Raw genomic sequence first — 18,776 nt, forward strand, 5'->3', positions numbered from 1 at the left:
CTCGCCGCGCCACCCGCCGCACTCAGGATGGCGCCGCGCCGCACTCAAGATGGCGCCGCGCCGCACTCAAGATGGCGCCGCGCCGCACTCAAGATGGCGCCGGCGGACCGCGGGAGGGCGGGGTGAGGGGGGTGTGTGTGTAGGGGGGTGTGGCGCGCACTCAAGATGGCTCCCGGCGCGGCGAAGGGGAGATGGCGGCCGTCGCGCAGGCGCGGCGCTGCACGTCACGCGCTGTGGCATGACGTGCCGTGCGTGCGCGGCGCGCGGTGACGGAGCGGGTCGGCCGCGTCCCTTTGTTGGCGGCGGCGGCTGAGGCGCGGCGGGGCCGGGGCTAGGGCCAGCGCCGGAGGTGGAGGGGCGGCGGCGGGCGCCAGCTAGGCCGGCGAGGTGGGGGGGGCCGCGGGAGCCGCCGCCGTTTCTTCACTGCCTCGCCATGGACTCGGACGAGGGTTACAACTACGAGTTCGACGAGGACGAGGAGTGCAGCGAGGACAGCGGCGCGGAGGAGGACGAGGAGGACGAGGAGGAGGACGAGCCCGACGATAACCTGGACCTGGGCGAGGTGGAGCTGGTGGAGCCCGGGCTGCGCGTCGGTGGAGAGCGCGACGGGCTGTTAGGCGGTGAAACGGGAGGGCTGGGCCCCGGCGGTGGTGGTGGTGGAGGCGGCCTGGGCGGCGGGCCGGGCCCCGGAGGCGGCGGCGGCCCCGAGCAGGAGGAGGATTATCGCTACGAGGTGCTGACGGCTGAGCAGATCCTGCAGCACATGGTGGAGTGCATCCGCGAGGTCAACGAGGTCATCCAGGTGCGACCCGCGGGAGCGGGAGGGGGGGGAGGCGGCGGGGCGGCCCGCGCCGCCAACGGGCCTCGCCTGAGGGGCGCCGGGCCCGGCCCTCCCGCGGCCTAGATCCCCCCCCACACACTCCGAGGGGGGCTCCTTAGCCGCTCCCCTCCCCCCCGGGGGGAGAGAGGGGGCTCCTTGGTACCCCCCTGGGGAGAGAAGGTGGGGCTCTTCGGCACTCCCTTCCTCCGGGGAGGCCTCTCGAGGCAGGTCAGGAGCTTGCTTCCTGCCGTGGAAGCGTCGGGAATGAGGCCCTTGGCTTTAAAAGGGCCCCTCTTTCTTTGTGTGGTTTCCAGCTGGTGGGCTGTAATCCGTATTTTGCTTTTCTTCCTCTCCGTCTTTACGCTGGCTGGGGGGTTTTAGCCCCTACAGTTCTTTCAGTAACCCGGTGAGTCGATGGCAAGCTCTGGAATTTGAGGAGAGGCAGCCAAGCACCGCTCTAGTTTTGTTACCTTCTCCCTTCCCCCCGCCACATACAAACGCAATCCTGCTCATGAGGTTGAACCTTGCCGTGTTTATTTCCAGCATAGACCAGGAGGGATACGAGCAAGTGCCTCAAAACAGTAACTTTTTTCCCCTTTTTTCAGTAGGCCACTTTAGAAATGAAGCTGAGTTCAAAATGCCATTTACTTTACTGTCTTCAGCTGAAAATATCTATCTTATCTGTTGGCTCTTGAGCTTTTGGAAAAAAAAATCAAACCACTGAAGCTATCTGGTATCCCTTTATAGATGTTTATGGCAAGGTTTTGCTCCAGCTCACCATAAAGTTTCTGATGCTCTTTGCTTTTTCTGCAGGTGACCAGAGTGTGTGGGTTTTCTTTTGTTCCGGTTTGCTTGATATTATTTAGAGTTATAGTGAGTAAATAGAAAATGCTTCTCCTTTTCCAATATGCAAACAGGAATAGTGTGAGAAGATGAAATCTATGGATATTAAATATTGAAGGACACAGTGCCCAGAAAGCAGTTGTTTTTTCTAGTTGTATGTACTTCCAGTGTTGGTAAATCCATTTAAATACGAGATGCTTCAGTGAATGCTTTTGCCCAACTATTCTGTGCTCTACGGTGGCTATAATAGCAGCTTTAAAATGTTGTTTTATATGCTATAAATCCACTGTAGTTTATATGGATCTTGATGCAAACAACTGTTCAGGTATTTGCATACTAAATTAGTAAATGGCATTTCTTAAGTCAAATTAAAGTTTATAACTTTAATAGTACTGTACATGTAAAGTCGAATAAAGGAGTTTGTCTAGATTAGCTGATTACCCTGCAGTTAAAGATCTCATGATTAAGTATGGATATTTCTTTGCCACCAGTTATTGATTGTAATACAGGGAGGGAAACGAATGGCAAATAGACATGCAAACAATTGGTAACTTAAAATTTTTACTCTTTGAAATAGTGATTTAAGTGGTGGGCCTGTATTTAGTGACTAAGGCTGTGAAAATCATGACCCATACTGATTGTATTGAACAGGTTCTACCATTTGTTCTATCTTTGCATAACCAAAGTGGTGGAAGAGTTCCTGCTAGTGAGGAGTAGTGAGTATTCCTGCTTGTGTATTTTCCAGACCTGGCCGGTATGGTGAATTCACCTATGTTCTTCATGAATTGATTTCTTAGACAAGGTCCTGGTTTCTGGTCTGTGGGGTTTTTTTCCCCTCTTATACTGCCCTCGAGCTGTACAAGCTTGACCTCAGAGTTGCAGAACTAGTGGAGAGAAGTCAATATAGGTAAAGAGACCCTTCTCTTGCTCCTGTACCTGGGGTGGTGGTGGAAGGCCTGACCCTGCGATGGACTTGGCTGTGTTGGGCTCTTCAGAAGCCTTGCAAACCAGCTACACAGAACCATTGTGGTTGCTTCTTATGCTTTAGTTATTTGTGTTAGGTTTGCAGTAGTTATTCCTGGTTTAACAGAGTAGAGTGCAGAAAGCCAGTTTGTTTAGAATGTCATGGGTAAACTCAGGACCTAAAATCAGCTTAAGCCCTGGAATGCATCAGAAGAGGGTAGAAAAACATTCAGTGGCTTTGAATTGCTTTTAAATGCAGGCTTACTGCTGTTAGATTTCTAGCCTGTTCAGAGGTAAGCGAACTGAATTGGGTTGGTGCTTCAGTATTTGCTCATCCTTGCTTCTGTTGCTGGTGGTGAAATCTTCCAGGGCTCTGTTCTGTTTATTTCATTGCTTTTGGCGCCCAACCAAGATTGCTGCTGCTGCTGCTTTTCTGGTTCAGTAAACCTTTTCTGGAGTCACATTGGCTCAGGATCGTGCTGCGGATCCTCAGTTGCAGTGCTGTGATTCACTTGTTCCAATCGATTACTGTATGGCTTTGGTCTCTGTGTATCTATGTTGGGTTCTTGATATCAAATCATGGTTGCGGTTACGTTTTGTGGTGCTTGGGAACTTATTTGTTCAAGTGAGGATGTAATGCACAGGTACCCCATACTTGAAAACTTAGCAGTAGGCCTTGTGCCCTCTATCAGTGAAGGCACTGATTTCTGCTGGTCAGGAGTAAGGTTTAAATAAGATTTTGTTTTTCAGTTGATCATCTTTGCAGCTGCAGTGAGAGGAAAAGGTATCAGTCAGCCATGAAGTATCTGCAAGGGGGTATGTGAGCCATGGCAGGTATAACTGTCCATATTAAAACACTGCATTTGACAGTTTATTATCTGATAGTACTACTAGTTGAAGGGACTGAATTAAATTTACTCTCCCATCCATTTAGTCATTTCCAAATACAAGCTGTATAAGAGAAACATGAACTTCTTGGGACAGGGATTTGATCTGATGAAGACTTTGCAGAAGTAGTAGCTAACTTGTGGTAAACTTACTGGTTACAGAGCCTGTAATTTGCACTGTAGTGTGTAATGGGCTCTTGAAGGTAGCCGCTCAGTGTTGAGCTGTTACTTTTTTATTGTTTGGCCTTCTAAGACCACTGAAATTGCAGTGAACTAGGGAGGTTACAAAATGTCTCAAATATTCAGAATATTTTGCATTTGCTCTTTCTTGTCTGAGCATAAGCAGGATTTCAGGTGTTTAATGATGATTTTTGCGCAGTATTTGGCATTTATGCTTATAATCTGATTGGACTCTGTCACACAACAAGAATTCCCCTTCATCTCTGAATGCAAAAATAGGGGTATGAATAAGACCCTTAACCTTGTGTGTCGATTGGCTGAGACTCTTAGACCCCACCTCACATCAGAGTATCAATTCCATTCTATCACTGTGATTATGCGGAGTAGAGAGTCATTTGATGTGTTATTTTGAATTTTAGTTGTCAAAGTAAACAGGCAGATTTCTGGTGGTTTTCCAGCCGCTGGCGGAATAACTTACCAGACAACTGTAAAAACCTATACGTAGAGGTGGTGTTGAACAAAAGGCTTTCTCCTCTCACAGGCATTTTCCCACTGTTGAACATCTTCCCCATATTCTTCCTTGCTGAACTTTTGTCCAAATAATTTTCTGCCATTAACATCTTTTTTTTTTATATTGGATTGTTATTTTCATCTTTGCTCTAGATTTTCTGAAAATAAACTTGAAAAATGTTTAGAATAGCATGTTTATTTGGACTCTGAATAGAGCACATGATGATCTGTGTCTGTCATCTTGCTTGGCTCAGTGTTCCCCTTGCCTTGTTGCAAGCTTGTGCGATTTCAGTATTTCTGAGTTGGGTTTGTTTCCCCTTTTTGTCACCTTTTCTGGAGCATTCCCATGACATCATTGTGATGTCACTGACCATATTCATTCTTTCTGGACTTTGTAATGGCGAGGTGTTGAAAATACTGGGGTGAAGCTCTGAGGTGGTTGATGTTTAAAACAGCGCAGAAAAGGGAGTTGAACCTCTTCTTTTTTCCCACCCTGCAGCAGGGAGCAGGATCCTGGATGCAGCCGGGTGTTGTGCCTGACCCATCACATGGTTGTGAGCATGTTGAGCTTCAAACCTGGGCTCTCTCTGGAAGGAGGTGGCATCACTGGATCCAACAAAAGTTAGTCTAGCTCAAAAATACCTTTTTTCTTTACTGTAGCCTTTAAAATAAGGTTCTTCAGAGCAGAACAGGTAATGTGTAACATCAGAGCATTTGTACCAAATGTTGGTTTCTCATTTAGATGACAAAGCTGGGTGGCTTCTTTGGAAGTAAGGTCAGGTCCTTACTGGGTAAAAGCTTTGCCATTAAAATATGCCAAAACCCAAGGCCACTGCTAAGGTACAATGCCATATTTGTTGAGGAGTGGCTTTTTCAAGAGGCTGGCAGAGTTGAGGTGGTGCGGATATCCCCCAGAATGCCACAGCTCTGCGGTTAAATAGGGCTCTGTTATGGCAAGTGCGAACCCATTGTCGCTTGGCAAAAGGGGTCTTATTAAACAGTGGCTTTACTTGCTTTGACAAAACGTACTGATTTCCAGTTATAACTTAAGAAATTTCCCCGATGCTGGTGTAATTCAGTGCTATGGGCAGTACGTGCCAAATATGTTGTCCAAAATAGGAATGACTTGCCAGTGAGCAACAGGAATTGCTGCTGTTGTACAAGGTCGTGCTTAAAACTGTATTTCACGTTAAGAGATGACATCTTGAAAACTTAAAGTACTTGAAGCTGCTTGACAAGCATTAGGTAGGAGTCTGGGGGTGGGAGCACTTCAGGCTGATGCTTCTTGCATTTGGGTCCTCTCGTGCTGCCTGCACAAGGTGAATTTGCAAGCCTCTAACTTCTCTTATTGTGTGGTTAGTTATTTAATAATTCTTGTTGAGGCCCTAAATGTTATGATGCTGGAAGGAAATGCTTTGTTAAACTCTTTCTCTTGCGTGGCATTTATAAGGTGTTTCATTATAGTAGGAATGCATTTAATATTTCCAAGGAACAGCGTAAACTTCATTGTGACAAAGCATTCCTGAAATCTGGTATAAGTGATCACTGCAAAGCTTTTGGAAGTGACATGGTATCTGTTCCCTGGCTGCCGAGACACGTAATTCTGAATATAATAGAATTTTTCTTTAGAATTATTTTAAATTTTAGTGTTACCAGGTAGAAGTCTTATCTGTTAAGTCTCCAGAGTAATTTAAACTTTGTACTTAAATGACCTATTTGCTTAGTGCTTTAGATTTTCACTTCTCTTAGGCCAAATACAAATCTCATGGCTGGCCATGAGTAAAAAAAATTTGATGCTGGTTTCTTTTGTCTCCACACAATTTTGTGAAAATCACAATAAGGCAGCCTTCTCTCAGGGGCCTTGTGGATGCAGATGGGGACTGGCGTGTATTTGGGATGTTTTCAAAGTGAAACTGAAAACACTCCTTGTTTTTTAGCTACTTTTAAACATTGGTTTCTAAAAGCAAGAAATTAAGAGTAAATACAGTTGTTGCTATTCCCTGTGGGTTTAATTTTAGTGAGCAGGATCATACTTGCCATGCAAAGCAGAAGTGTTATTTCTGCTATAAATTGGAAACCGGTGTGCCACAGAGAAGTCATAATTGAGAGTTCAGTGTTTGCAGTTCTTGATGTGAAACAATAGCTATTTCTGGGTGTTAGAAGCATAATTAAAAATGAAACTATGGCTTACACTTTTATACTTATCGCAAGCTCTGACTCCTTAGTTTTAGCCTTGCATGAGTTAAGTTCATAATAGGAAATGAAAAACAAACCTCTGATGCTCTTTGTGCTCCTGTGATAGGATATAGAAGTATAGGTTAGTCCTGTGTCTATCCAGAGATCTATCACATTTCTTGCTTAGTGCTGTTTGGCAAACAATGTTAAATTTAGGAGCATGGTGCACAGAATTTCAGTTTGACAGTCTCTGCTTCTTGCAATTAAAACTGAGACCTGGAAGACTTCAATGTTTGTTCAAAGTGATACTGTTAACTCATAAATTAAAAGCTGCTCCCTGTATAGCACTTCCCCAGGTGTCCCTGCCACCTGTTGAATTGTTTTCAATTTTTTATTTTGAAAATAATCTTTCTTCCTCTTTACTCCATGAATGAGACAAAGTAAACAAGAATGTGGTTCTGCTGTTTGGTGTCATACGTAGTAGAGCAGTTTAAGGAAGTGATTGTTGATGTCCAAGCTGTGCTTGTGTTATAATAGTGAGTCCAGATTTTCAGACATAAATAATTTCTAGGAGTCTTTTCTTTCTGGAGAACATAGCTGCTCATTCCTCTGCTTAGGAAGGACAGTTTTGAATGGTTGAGAACTGGGAAAAGAATCCAGAATTTGTCACGAGAGCTGTGACTTTCCATGGGAAGTAACTGTGAAGGCTGAAAATCCTCTCCATGTAGTTCAGTCAGTAACTTATCTCTTCGGGGTCATGCTTCCAGTCCTCTGGACTTCTATTACTTTTGGAGTTAGAGGGATCTAAAAATATTGCAAGTGATGTTTTCTCTTGTTTGTGGCTGGCTACGCTGTATTATCAGCAGCTGTAAAGAATGTTTGGAAGCTTTCGCATGTATATAAGCATCTAATGCTGCTGAATTTCATAAAGTCATTCAGTAGCTTCTGCATTTGCAAGAAAATTGCAGCCTCGTTTATTGTAAAACACACACAGAGGGTTCGTAGCTACTAAGTAATGCCAAACGGTGCATTTGAGTGCAGCCCAGAACACAGATGCCTGTGTGTTTGAGAGGACTGCTGAGCTCATGTAGGATATAGGTCCAGGATGCTCCAACATGGCAAAGAAGTGACAGACTCTGTGTGCACTGGAGAAAAATTATCTTCTAATTCAATAATGGAAATTCTGCTAATGTTTAAATACCTTCACCATCCCAGGTGTTTGCTGTTGGGACTGTTGGAAACCTTGAGTTTGTTTGGCCTGTATTTGATTCCTTAGCTTGCTTTTAGCTTTTGATCTTGAGCTGTGGTGGAAATACTGTTTAAATGAATGCTTTGAAAACTGCTGTTTGAGGCTTCCTCAGTAGTTGCGTTTTACATGTAACTTAGTTTGGTAGTGTTTGTAGTTCACAAGTTGGTGCCTTTTTAGAATTTGAAGTGTCTCTATAACTGCAGACACTCTTTCAAAAGAGGTCCCTTGTTTACATGGCAAAGTAATGCTGAGTAATTATTTTTGGTATTCGGAGTAGTTCACTGTGGTCAACTACTAGTGAGTGTTTGAACACTGTATGTACGTAACACTCAAATACAACTATCTGCGTCAAGTCTTTTGCCTGTTTTTAGAGACTGAGAACTTTTGCCAAATGTCAGGAATAATTTCAGATTCAAAGTCTTATGTAGATACTTTCAACAGTATCTAAATCAATTGGAACAAGGAAGAAGTTAACAAGCCATTTAAATACTTCTTAAAATACTTTGCTGCTTCCTGTTGTAGCTTAGCTGCCTGCTTCTGGACATGTTGGCTTGCCTTGTGCAAGTGTCTTGGCAATCATGGTGCCTTTTGGCAGTGCCGATGGTCTTGCCAGCTGTTTTGGGCAGCATTTGGGAGCTGATGGGAGAGCTGGTAGGCATTACCAGCATTTCCAGTAAGGAAAAAGACATCTGAAAGAATTGGCTTAGGAGGAACGTGTATCCCTTTGGTGTCCTCCCTTTGGACAAGTGTGGAGCCCAGATAGCTTAAGCGTCAAGCGGTACTGCTCAATGACTGTTATGGTATATGCCTTTCCTTGTTGCCAGACTCTGGCATGCCTGTGTGATGGCAAAAGGTTGTAGTCCTCTGTGGATATATTGGGGAGAGGAACTAAATACTGCTGCTGGGGATGGAAACAATTGAGAGCCCTGTGAGCAAGTGGTTCTTGGTCATAACCTAGGAGTAACTGGGTTGTAGCCTATGTACCTCTGTAAAACTCTGCTTCTTGGCCTTTTCCTTTGCTCTACTGATGGTTTCTAGCTGGTGCCCACTTAGTCATGTTGACATGTTAAGTTCATTCCTCTAAGCCTTTTCTAAAGCATTCTTGGTTTTGTATCTTCCTCAGTTAAAACTTTTACATCCCATAGCACCATGTGGCACCTCTCGTTTCCAGGGTCGAGCAGTGCCAGGATCCTGTCATGGCCATCTGCTTCAAAAATAGGTCTTCTGGGAGAGCACTTGTGGCTCTAATGTAAAGGTGTGAAAGAAAAAAGGTTTCTCTTATGATTTATTTGATCTCTGCCTGACTTCCTGGTCTGGTGCACCCTCCATGTTCTGGGACAGCATGAACATGCCTTTTCACATGGGGAGGGTGCATGTTAATTCACAAAAGAGCAAGCTTTGATTGCTTTGTGATTTGAGGAATTTGGGAGCTGAAGGGCAATAATCCCCAGTGTTGGAATTAAAAGCTTGGATATTTGCTTATTGCCTTTGCAGCCCTGCAGAAAAATAGTCTGTGCTTGATGGGGTAATATTTTATGTGTTATTTTACCAGATGAGGGATGCAGACTCTAAACTCTTTTCCAGTGGATCAGCAGGATAGAGTAGGAGTTCCTGCTCAGAAGGATTTTGCTTGTGCACAGTTAAAGTCCTCTTGAAGTGGAGGATGCACACTAAAAACGTAGAACCAGAAGAATCTGTATAATTGCACCTGAAAATAGTCAACTGGTAAAATAACTGACTTCTTTGGGTGTTAGTTCAAAGATATTTTTTTTTTTTTAAACTTAATGTCTGCCTATTCCTATTAAGGAGAAAGCATGAAGAGACTTTCTTCCAATATAAAGAAACGAAAATTTTAAGTGGTCCTGAAGGCTTCCGCTTCCTGCCTGGTATTAGTAAGCTAGGTTGACCTCTGAAGGAGTGTGATTAGTAAGCCATGTGAGTGTACTACCCTGGCAAAGTGCATTTGACCTGTTTACTTTAGCAAAACTTTTTCAGAGCCACAGAGGAAGTAGCTGGTATTTGAACAAGTCCATTATATAAAAATCATGGCAGGATATACTTAATTTTACCATTCCTGTGCTGCTTTGATGTGTGTGTGTGGAAACTGGTGAAATAGTTACTGCATAATGAAGTACTTTGGGTAACTTCCTTTTAAGGTTTTTCTTTGATTTTCTGAGCTAAGGCAGTATGGGCTGTTCTTGGTAGGCTCCCATTACTACTTGGCTTGAAACACCAAGAAACTCAAACTGTTCTGGTGCTTTGAGTTTCTTTGGGTAGCTAATACTCATCCCAAGCAATGCTTTTTGAGATGCAGGGGTGTATAGACACGTGTACCTGCAACCTGAAATAGGGGCATGGTTACATATATGTTGCTCTTGGCTTAGGCAGTTCCCATTCCCTCACTGCATGGGTACAGCTGTTTGCAGGGCCAAATAATGAACAGGATCAGTGAACTTTATGATTAAATGTGCCTCTTCTTCCCTGCTCTTATCAGTCAGCTCAGTAGTTGACCCTGCGAGCAGTTGCTTTGCTCCGTTTGCCAGAAGTGATGGCAGTTGAGTTGCTCAACTCTGCACTGTCAGCAAAAGAAATGCATGTGTATCTACAGCTGAGGACAATGTTTTTGTGGCCTGTTTTGGATGCACATATAATTATAGGTGCATATTTAACTTTTGAAAGAGCTCTGGATAGTTTTTCAAAACTTTGATCCCCTCTGCAGCTGGTAACTTTGGATTGCGTGTGTTCTTGTGTGACAAAATACAAACACAATCAGCATTCCTTTGTCTGGCAGAAATGTGGAGAAGGGTTAGGGGAAAACAGGGGAATTCACATGAGTAAACAGTCTCCACTGCAATGTGCTTTCCTGTGTGGGGAGAATAACTTATTCTTAACTTAACTCTTAATAATTGACATCCTAGTCAGGCTCAGGGATCTGAGAAATAGGGAGGTGGAAGGAATGGTCTGGAAAGAAGAGGAGTTAAGGACCTCTTCTGGGAAGAAGGGAGTATGTTTGTGAGCGCCACGTCTCCAGGGGGTAACCGAAGGAGAAACCTCCCAAGGCCTGATGAGGTTAGACTCCAGAACGGGTGCTCAGAAGTGACAGAGCTTTGCTGATAAGTATATTTTAAAACTAGGCCAAACTTTTTAGTAAAAAGAAAGGAAGGAGAACACTCCAACATTTAGTTAGTGGTTTCATTTCTCTTCTGGGAACTCTGACAAGCTCTAGTAAGCCCTGACTACAAGTCCTTGCCTTAAAGTGAGGAGTGATAGTTCTCATTCTGGGATCACTTAATCAGGTGTAGAGGAATGCAATAGATGCTATTAATATGAAGCTTGGTTTTTGGATGAAGTGGAAGGCCTTTGGGGTAAAATCCCACCTAGTATGCATACAGGAAAACATAGTAACAATTTCTAAGTACTACGAAGATCTGATGAAATGTGTCTGACATCTTTGTTTTGGTAGTTGGCATTTCAGTCATCTCAGAAGTATTGCTATCTGAACAAATTGAGGTATTATTCTTTGACTTATACATATTTTATATATGCATTAGCATGCTCTGTAATAACCCTTCTCTTTATTTTACTTGGTGAAATGATGCGTTTGAAACTTCCTTATTTGTATTAAGACAGCTGAAATTAATACTTGAAAATGTACCGTGCTATATTTTTATGTTGGATGATGATAGTTGATAGCAAATGCAAGTGTAGTTCTGTATGACAGTAAAGATCAAGTATAATGTGATACAGTTGTGGACTATTGTGGTTAGAAGTGTAAGGTGCTTTGCGTTCAATTGAGAATTCTGTACAGATGTACTGGAAATGGGTTCAGAGATTGTATAGAAACTGGTATGATGCTTGAGAAACTGGTAAAATGCTTGCTTCTTGGCTGGCTTAATTTCTGAATCTCTCATCTACTTGGTGTTGTTAATCCAATTTGGGGGTTACTGTTTGGGAACTAGCTATGTCTATCTGATGCTTATTTTTTAGCTGGGATGATAGCTTCTAGGAAGGGAGCAGAGTGCAAAGACATGGGAGTTGTCTTTAGGGATGCCTGGGATGGCTGGTACTGAAACTATCTGGAGGGAAGGTGCTTGGAGATGTTTGGGATCTCTGTCATCCTCATGTACCATGGTGTAATTTCCCTGACCAGTGTCCTGCTATCGTTTGCCAGGGTATCTCTGCAGGCTGGCAGCACTGTGATTTGGAAGAGGCTGGGTGCCAGCCTTTTCAGTGCACTGAATTACACTAATGACTGGCAGATAATTATTCATATTGCTAGCCTTCACATCATTTGTAAAGCAGGACTGATTAGGTGGGTTTTTTCTCTTGCAGAAGCCCAGTGTCTGATGACAGATAGTAATATCTTAACGGGAAAGGAACAAGGGATATCCTTGTCAGCTAGCGCACAGTCCATCAAATACAAAATTGCACATCCAGGTTTGTTTCCTATTCCCTACCGAAAGCGAGATGCTCCAGGTGTTTTGGAGGGTCTGCACATACTTGCTGGTTTAACTTGACTGATTTAGAAACGCTTTTGAGTAAATGAGTGCAAGTTTGTATAGAAGCAAGTCTTCAAAGTCCTTAAATGAGAAAATGGTGAAAAAGTTGGAGATTTCCTATGCTTGCCAACTGCTGTATGACTTGTGTTTTGTTATTTCTGTAGTGAATCCCAACAGAGTATTTTCTTTTAACTTGAGGGAGCTCAGGTAGTTGGTTAAAATACCTGCAGCAGTTAGAGACTGCAGTTACAATTTTAGGTATATCTTGTTAAAGCATGGGAATGAGAACAAACAAGAAAATCGCTAAACTCTTCATGCCTCTAGAATATCCTTTCTTCAAAGGTTGCTTCTGTGGAGCCCTTGGAGGAAAACATTTTGGGGTGTAAACAGGCAAAATTACTTCTTGTAGCGGAAATCCCGGCTCATAAAATAGGATGTTGCCAGGGCTCTGTTTCGTTGGCTGTAAAACTAAGTAAGACTAAATGAGCAGAGTATGGTAAATAAACTGCAAAGTCATCATTAAAAAATGGTCTGAGCTAGAAGAGGCTTGTTGGGAAAAGGATGCTGGCAGATTTTCTTAGTGCAGATGCAGCTTCTGCCAGCAGAAAAAAGTGCTTTTGCAGGTATAGCTGCTTTTGTGCAGGGAAGTGATATAAGCTATAACCACATCTGCTCTGGGGCTTTTGCCAATGTAAAGATGTTGCCAAAGATTACAGCCCCAAGACACTGCTGTATTGGCAATGATTTCCTGGGCCTATCTAGTTTAAAAGTGTTAAGATGGCTGATTATTTTTTTTTTTTTTTCTTGATTGAGGGTTGCATCTTGACTGAGGCATAGGCACCACGGGGGTAGATTTACTGCCTATTTGTCAAGGCGACATCATGTGTACAAAACATATTTTGCCGGTAAATACTTCAAAGGGTTAAGCTCTTCCTGTTTTGTATTGCATTGCAATTTGGCAAGACATTGTCTTTCTGCTGAATGATGCGGAGATGATACATGGGCAAGCTCTGCTGTTGGAAAATGAGAAGGTGGTGGTAAGAACTGTGATCCAGTTGTGGAGCTGTATTGCTAAATGGGGGTGCTCATTAAATCTATGCTGAATGGTGACTGACTGCTGTGACATGGTACAGCGTGGTGCACCCAAGTGCTCTGTTTAGCCAGGTACGTGCAACAGTAAACAAGCTTAGGGCCTTTGTACAGTGATGGGGAGATGAAGTCAGCCCAAGAGAGGTGTTTTTTTCTTTCCTAGAGTACTATATAGTGTGTTGCTGCTTTGGTGAGTGTAAAATTTCTTCTCTGTGCAAGTGAAGCATGCCAGAGGAGGTAAGAGTGGTGCTGCTTTGAGGGAGGGACTAAATCGGAAGCAACAAGGGACAGAGAAGTGAAGAGAAATACCTAGTGCTTGGATGCTCGCCAAACTGAGGCCTGGAGGAGAAAGATAAGGTGGAAGAATGTTAAGGATTTTTTCTTCATAAATGTTCTCTAATGTTCTTGTGAAGTGCCACTGGCTAAAAATTCTTCAGCTAAGCCTGTGTTTCTCATCAGTCATGTTGTCTCGGAAGGGGTTAACTGTTGCATGCCACTGGTGACTGGGTATCAAAATACATTTGAGCTAACCTGGCCATTGCCATGAGAGAAGTTTTTAATTGGGATGGCTTTTATTTAGTTTTCATAGTAGATGTTTAACTTACTGATTTTTGTGGGTGCTACTTCATTGTGCTCATGGAAGAAGTTATTGTGCCTTGACATTTTCTTCTCCCTGTCTTTATATTTGTTGGAAAATGTTAATTATGTTCTGAAGTGGAAGGCCGGATTCACGACACAGGCTGTACAGGCATGTTATTTTCAGATTTTTGCATAGTAAGTATTTCCCCCCAAGTACGTGCAAGTCTGAGAGCTCTGACTTCAGCTGCAGGAGGTAGCCTGTCCTTTTGCTCTCATTCTTGTCAGAAGAGGAAAAAGCTGTGCAATAAAGCACCGCAATAACTGCTGGTAAGAAGAACCATGTGTTTGTGCTGGCAGTGCACTTAGGTGTAAAGCTCTGTTCAGTCAGGGGCTATCCTGGAAACAACTGATTTTGACGAATCAACTCAATGGCAGTTGTCTTGAGGTGATATACAATTTGGCTGGATTATATCTTCTGTGATAAACAACTCATTTGTCTTTGTGTTCAAGCATACTGTGATAGAATAGATGTTCTTTGTTAGTGCCCAGTAACAAAAGCAGGTGGGAGACAGATCGCCCAACAATTTGAGACTTAACCAGCATTTGAGAGACATATTTATGCTGAACATTCTTGGGGTCTGATCCTCTACTTGCACACTATCTAAAGAGAGGATGCCATTTCTTTAATCACCGTCTGGAAGGACATTTGAGACCAGAAGAAGGACAATTTGAGATACCTTTCTAGAGAACTTATAAAACTTAATCCAGAAAATCAAGTAGTTGTTTTCTTGACACGTTTGAGCCTACAGACTGACCTGCTGTGGAAATTGTCTATGGAAAAAGAACACATGTTTATCAGGAATTCACTCTTCCCAGTATTGCTGTGGTGTTGGGCGTCAGAAAAATATTCTCATCCTTTCAGAGTTTGCCTGATTTCTTTTACACACTCCAAGTACGCCATGGTATCGTTATTTCTTCAAGTCATCCTAGGAAAACAATAGTCTTTTGACATCATGAAATACTATAGGATACTCCTCTAGGAAGGACTTTGCAGGTGTGTTTGTTTTAAGTTGAATAGACATTTTTCTGTGAGGTACTGTTCGGTTACAGCAGATCTTTGTGAATGAAGCATGATAACAGGTCTTCAGGAATGAAGCAATTGTTTGACCCTTTCAAAAAGGACACACAGAATACTGTTGATTAACTGGTACTGTAAGATGTTTTTTGTAAAGTGGCTATCAAAAAAGCAAATTCTCAAAACCATTCTGTGTGGCTATAACATTGGTGCAGCACTGACTCTTGTGCAGTACAGATTTCCTTCTAAGGTGAAATACGGCTGCTGATACCTTCACGGATCTGCTAATAGCATCCTCCTAAGACTTACTGCCCATCCAGTGCCTTTTGAACAGGTGATGCCTTTAAACATGCTTAAAGCAGCAAAAGTTAAGTTCTGTTATCCTAAGGGCATGCAAAATCCATGGAGAAGTCCCAGCTATTGCTGACTAGTAAGTAGTTCACCAGCCAGCGTTGAAACAACCTGTTCTTTACACTGTGTGAGCTGCTGGAAGCTGGAGCTAGCAGAGATAGCAGTTTTGCCACCTGATGGAGAGGAACAGTGCCAGTTTCCTACAGATACATTAAGCTTTTGAAATGGGTACAGCCCTATGGGTGAGTCTGTCAATGTACAATGCTGACTATGGTGAAAGAGTGAAATTAATGTACCGATATGTATTTGAGAGAAGAAAAAGAAGCAGGGAAAGCTTGCTTTTTTTTTTGAGAAACCTCAGACTTCTATAAAATTATTTAAAGGAAAAAGCAGTTGTAAAGTAATGTTCCTCTTTCAGCTTATTCCTTTACCATCTGATTCTGCCTGCAAACAGGACAGTTTCTGTAGCTCACATCAGCAGACCTGTACTTTCCCAGAAATACACAGTTCATTCAGAAGTTGAGTCACTGAAGACAGCATTCCCCTGAAACCCAAATGTGGTGCTTTGGGTTGTTTTCCTTTTATCAATTTGATGGGTAGCTGACCTGACATATGCCACTTCTAGTCTTTCCAATGTTGACTAATAAAAGACTTAAAAAAAAAAAAAAAAAAAAAAAAAAAGTATTTCTGTCTTGGTTATGTTGAGGACACATATTTGTAGAGATTGGCAGTATTCCCACAGTTCATTATCGAAATCACTGTAATGATGATATAGGCAGGGCTAGGTCCTGCTCTCATTAGTAGCTGGACTGCACTCCTGAGCAGCCACCTCCCTCAAGATCTGTCATGCAAATGGATAAGGCTTTTGGAAGAAAGAAGACAAACTGTTGCATTCATCTTCCTGATGAGAAACTATCTTTCTGGATGATGCTTTCTGAGATGTAAGCTTAAGTTGCTGGGGGGATAATGGAGGCAAAAAGTGGGACCTCTGGCTGTAACATGCGTCAAATTATACCCCAGTATGCTTTAAAGTTTTTGGGACAAGAAGATTTGGAGAGTCTGTTCACATGGGGAAGACCCAACTTTGATGTGTCTGACATGTGACTCTCAGCAGACTGATTTCATAAATGAATTTATTGGAAGCAGGTCCCTGTTGTCCAAGTTGTGTGAACTCAGCTGTCTGGCCACATGGTGATCCCAATCTGGGTTATAATAAAGCAGCGACCCCCTTCAGGTCAGTTCCTTTATCTGGTTCACTTGTAGCTGTGCAAGCAATCGGGCTCCCATTGCTGAGCAGTCAGTGGCAGGCCCAGAAGCTAACGGTTGCGTGAGCTTGTATTGTTGCTGAAATACGTTCTGAGGTGCTCCTTCTTGGTCTGGTGGTGATGGGATGCAGCTTCTTTGGAGCAGGCTCTGAAGAGCATGTTTTACTGTCCTGCCTAGTTACTGCCCTATTTCCAAGTAAAATAATAATCCAAGTAGCTGTTACTTTATCTCATAGGCAAAAATAGAGCTGGTGCATAGCTAAGCCATTTTGGGTTTCTGGAGTCTTCCTCGGTGTCTCTAAAATCTTGTGCAAGGGAAGAGATTTCTTACCTGGTTCTGATCAACCTGTGCTCTTGGGCTAAGCAGAGGGTTTTTGATACATATTGCCCAGTCACTAAACTCCTCTGCTTTTGTTCAGGATTGTTTGTTTCTGTAGCAAAGCATGCTTTTGCATTCCTCTTGAACCAACATAGCGTATTTTCTTCAAGCCCCATGCTAGTGAGTTCTCATATTGGTTTGAGAAGAGAATTGAAACCATACCCATGTGTCTCTTCTAGTCTTCTAGAGACTGTTGGTCTGAGAGACTGTGCGGGACTAAAAGTATAAAATGATGCTGCTTTCTGCTGTTGGGGATGCTTGTTGGTCTGGGGAAACCTAACAGTTTTCTTCTGTATTTGATGGAGTTGGATCCGTTTGTGGTATGTATATATGGACAGTGCAGTAACCATCTGGCAGGTCAAAATGAAGTGTAACGGGGTGAGAAGTTTTATACTGCAGGTTCATGTACAATAGAAGGGGAAAAACAGAGCCTGGGGGTCTGGAAGAGCAGTAGTGTATAATGTCAAGAGGGAAGGGGGCTGAAATATTCTTTGTGGACACTACTTGTATGAGTAGTATTCTATGGACAAGCAGGGACTACACATTGTTTGTGATTGGGAAACAGAGGTCTGCTTTTTTTCAATAGCCATCTGTTTCATTGATTTCTCATCCTAACAGGAGCAATGCTCTGGGGCAGTGGGTTTGGCATGACGGGGAAATTGGTGATTACTAGGGACCCAGACTCCACTTGGATGAACCTGCAGGTTCTTTATATTCAGGGTAGCCAAAACTCTTTTGGGTCACAGATGGGGCTTTTAGTATCATCCCATCCACAGCCTACCTGTGGTGCTGTGTGCTGTTTTCTTCCTCTGCAATGGGAGATATTGAGGAGCTACTGAAATAGTAAACTGGAAGAATTATATGGAAATGATGCCATCACCTTCTCCTACTCTTTTAAGGCAAATCTTTGCAAAATCATGAGTAGGAGGCAATGGGTTGAATAAACCCATTCTGAAATGTACTCTGGTGCCCATGTGCTCCCACTCCAGTTCTCTCTCAGTACATCAGCTATAGTTGCTCAGTGGCAACTCTGGAAACTGTAGCTGTGGCTTGTGTTGCTTACACAGATTTGCTGAGCTTTTGCTCATACATTGGGATTTCTTGTGGTGGGAGACACCAGGAGGAGGGAAATACTTCGGGTGATACTGCCTTTGTGGACAGTAAAACAACAGCGCTCTTCATTCTAAAAGAATTAAGCGACAAATGGTTTGTGAAAGTGTGTACACTTGGAGACCTCTTATTCCATAGTCCTCAAGGAGTGTACAGTGGCATAACTTGCTCAAATTCACAGGGCCTCTATACCTGTGGGTCTTTGCTCTTTAAAGGGTTAACTTTATACTTGAAAACTGTAGCAAAAGGAAGTAGAAGCCAAAATGTTCTTCAAATTAAATACATAAAATAAGGGTTAACATCTCTCTGTATCATGTCATCAAGCCATAGATCTGGTATGGAAGCAAGTGTAGCTGAAATATTGGAAAGTACCTTCCCTGATTATAGCCCACATGCAGTTTTTTAATTTGAATTGGTGGTGGAGCTTCTGCAGTTGTCAGAGCCAGTGCTGCCCAGCGCACTTGAGCAGCATGGCAAATCCATCCGATCTTCTTTTATTTAGAAGTATGACAGTGTGAATTCAGTCTTTGCATTTCCAAATTTGCTAATTCATCATGGAGTTGTTGCTTTAGTATTTTTTTTCTGATTTTAAAAGCTTTGTTAGACAATAGATCTTTGTTGCAGCTCCTAATCATTAACCTGAAAACTTTCCAAAAGGCTCAGAGAAAATGTAAAGCAGCTGACTGCTTCATTTCTGTCTTGAACCAATTAACTGAAGTAATAGTTTTCTCCAAAGTTGCTTTTTATTATCTTCCTCTGCTAAAAGAGTGTATGTTCATCAGAGCTAGAAACAATCAGTCAA

The 18,776-nt window shown here is 42.8% G+C and overlaps 1 protein-coding gene across 2 annotated transcripts in view; it reads left to right on the forward strand.

The window, feature by feature from the left end:
- Positions 1-263: 263 nt before the first annotated feature.
- Positions 264-18,776, forward strand: part of ARIH1 (ariadne RBR E3 ubiquitin protein ligase 1) — a 62,338-nt gene continuing 43,825 nt past the window's right edge. Inside the window, exon 1 of one of the 2 annotated variants that reach the window (XM_075505587.1) lies at positions 264-802. In XM_075505587.1, the coding sequence (XP_075361702.1) occupies positions 434-802 (369 nt within the window). In that variant the 5' untranslated portion in view covers positions 264-433. The remainder of the gene's footprint in view (positions 803-18,776) is intronic. The other variant, XM_075505588.1, reaches the window with a different exon arrangement.

Source organism: Mycteria americana, chromosome 6 (genome assembly GCF_035582795.1).
Source record: "Mycteria americana isolate JAX WOST 10 ecotype Jacksonville Zoo and Gardens chromosome 6, USCA_MyAme_1.0, whole genome shotgun sequence".
Lineage (NCBI taxonomy): Eukaryota > Metazoa > Chordata > Aves > Ciconiiformes > Ciconiidae > Mycteria > Mycteria americana.